Source organism: Colletotrichum godetiae, assembly GCF_030913485.1.
Source record: "Colletotrichum godetiae strain CBS 193.32 chromosome Unknown BDP55scaffold_14, whole genome shotgun sequence".
Classification (NCBI taxonomy): Eukaryota; Fungi; Ascomycota; class Sordariomycetes; order Glomerellales; family Glomerellaceae; genus Colletotrichum; species Colletotrichum godetiae.
In genome coordinates, this window is record NW_026851262.1 from 846,532 (window position 1) to 848,910 (window position 2,379).

Here is a 2,379-nt window from a genome sequence, read left to right on the forward strand (position 1 = left end):
ATGAGCACCCGACAAGGGACTATTCATTTAACCCTCGTCCAGCGCAGTCAATGTCGCATAGCTTGCCCCTCCAAAGAGACGGAGCCACGCACATCCCAGGGCTGGGCCTGTTTACATGTGGAACATTGACGTGGGAGAGACCACTGTGAACAAAATGAGGGCATCGCACAAGGTAGCCGTACCCAGTCACCCAGCACGGTTCCGCCATATTAGTAGACTGGCATCCGCATCAGCATTCAATAATAAACCTCTTTGCCAACAGCGGCGCCAGCAATCAGCACCCTCCCGGCCTCGACTAGGCCACGCGGTCGAATTTCCGTCATATTCTCCTCCCAGACCCATCTTGCCACTGTTCCCGACAGCCACGTCCAATATTCGGTCTGCTCCAGTTCCAGTCCCGGATAGGTCTGCTCTTACTGCTTATTGTTGTTCCTAGTGGACAAGGCCGTACGAAGTACACTCAGTTCGGTTAACGGAGAGAGGCTTTCGGGGGGTTCCGGAGCGAGATGAGAGGATCAGAGACGATGGATGAGTCGGATGCAGCATTATTGAGAGGGCAAAATTCAAAACCAAATACCTTGTTGGATGAGAACAAAATGGCCCTCAACTGGGGAACTGGACTGGACCGGCGGATGTGCATGGCCCTGCAACTCTCTTGCTCGGCGCTCGCCCAGTCGTCCGTCTCTGACTCTCACACTCACACTCACACTCACACTACCTTACTTCCGCACCCGTACCCCCAGCGTGTGTCGTCCTCTCACGGCAAGTCGTCTTCTGAGTCCCGGTCTTTTCTGCCCTTGCTCCCTGACCCGACCCCCCATTGGGTTGTTGTCTGCCGTCTTCCCTGGCGGGGAGTGCAGCGCCATGCCATGCCACGCCCTACCTTGGCCTGCCCTGCCCATGTTGTGCTGTGTGTACGAAATAGGTAGTGCTGTGTGTGCCTCTGCTCTGCTGTGCTTTGCGTTGCTGCACTTTGCTTCGTCGTCTTTGGTTCGCTCTGGTCCAATCCAATCCTGTTTAAGCAAAGCAATCCAACCCAGCCCATAATTACCGCCCTTTCTGCCCTGCAACGACATGACTTTCTGGACATGGAACATGGTCCCGGTCATGGGCTGGCTGCTACTCTTTTGATCGGAGGAGGAGGAGGAGGAGGAGTAGCGGTAGTAATAACTGGCTGGCTAGCAGTACCGTAAAGTAAAGACCGGCCGGTCCAACCCAGCCCCAGCCCGGCCCAGCCGTATTGATTGTCCAGTCTACCAACTTGGTCCCGTCTTGGTGCATGGTTTCCCTCACTCTTTCTGCACATGTACGTATGTATGCTCTTACTAGTTCCCCGTCCCGGTGTCATTGCCCGGGCATTCTGCGAGGGCTCCATCATCAGTGGTCTTGTCTTGTTCCAAGCCTGTCCTTCGTAAGGGTCGAGTGTGAGCGAGATACCTGACTTATACCTCTGGGGGTGGTGAGGTCCAAGGTGGGCTTTTGCTTTGGCTTCCGGTGCCTTGTCTGGATCTCGCCTCGTCTTCCCTTCCGGTTCCCCCCCATCCATTCCCATTGTCTCTTAGACCTTGCCTGACTGGAGTGTATCCTCCTCGTCTCTCGTCTCTCGTCTCCGTCGTCCATGGCCCTGTCGACCTGACCTTCTTACCTACACCTTGCCTCAATAAGCGGTGGTGCCTTGTCTGGCATCTGGTATCTGGTGTCCCCAAGGTTCCCTTCCTTCTTGCCTGCGACGAAATACAAAACCCAAGACTGCCTGCCCACCCCTCTTTCCTTGCCGCGCCTTCCCTTCCCTTTCCCACCCCCCGGTGACCGTCTCCCATCTCTTCTTCCCACTTCTACCTCTCTTCTCGAGCCATCGTCGTCTCACCGATACTCTTCGCCGCCCACCGACCGCTGGTGAACCAAACCTAACCTCCCAGCGTCTCCCTCCCGACCCCCATCGACCAATATCCCTTGCTCGGCGACATCGGCGTCACGACGTATGCGGCCTGTCACAACAGAAACCAAACCCATCGAGTCACCCGTCACCCCTCTTTTCGACGACCTAATAAGAAGACGATCAGGCTGCCTCGGACCTCTTTCTCTCCATTTCTTTCACTGCCTTACTTGGCGTGTTGGCCTATCTCACCTTACCTAGCCTCCTACTGAGTTGTCACCCTCAACCAAACTCATACATACCACATCCATATAAGGTATCCCATCCCTCTCGATCCCCCGCCTTGAACGGCTCTCCCGCACAATCCTCTTACACGCTCCTCCTTTCATCCCTACTCCATCACTGCCCTGCGACAAGAGCAAGAGCGAACAAGCAGATTAAGAGACACAGACCGCTCTTAATACTAGTTTGCGACGAGGAATTCCCAGCAGTCGTTTTTTCTC

At 55.2% G+C, this 2,379-nt stretch overlaps 1 protein-coding gene across 1 annotated transcript; it reads left to right on the forward strand.

The window, feature by feature from the left end:
- Nucleotides 1-596: 596 nt before the first annotated feature.
- Nucleotides 597-1,120, forward strand: BDP55DRAFT_714125 (uncharacterized protein; the record flags this gene model as incomplete). Its single annotated transcript, XM_060578262.1, has 1 exon — nt 597-1,120. One exon carries the CDS (start codon nt 597-599, stop codon nt 927-929), a length of 333 nt encoding a protein of 110 aa, XP_060431522.1. The 3' UTR covers nt 930-1,120.
- Nucleotides 1,121-2,379: the final 1,259 nt, after the last annotated feature.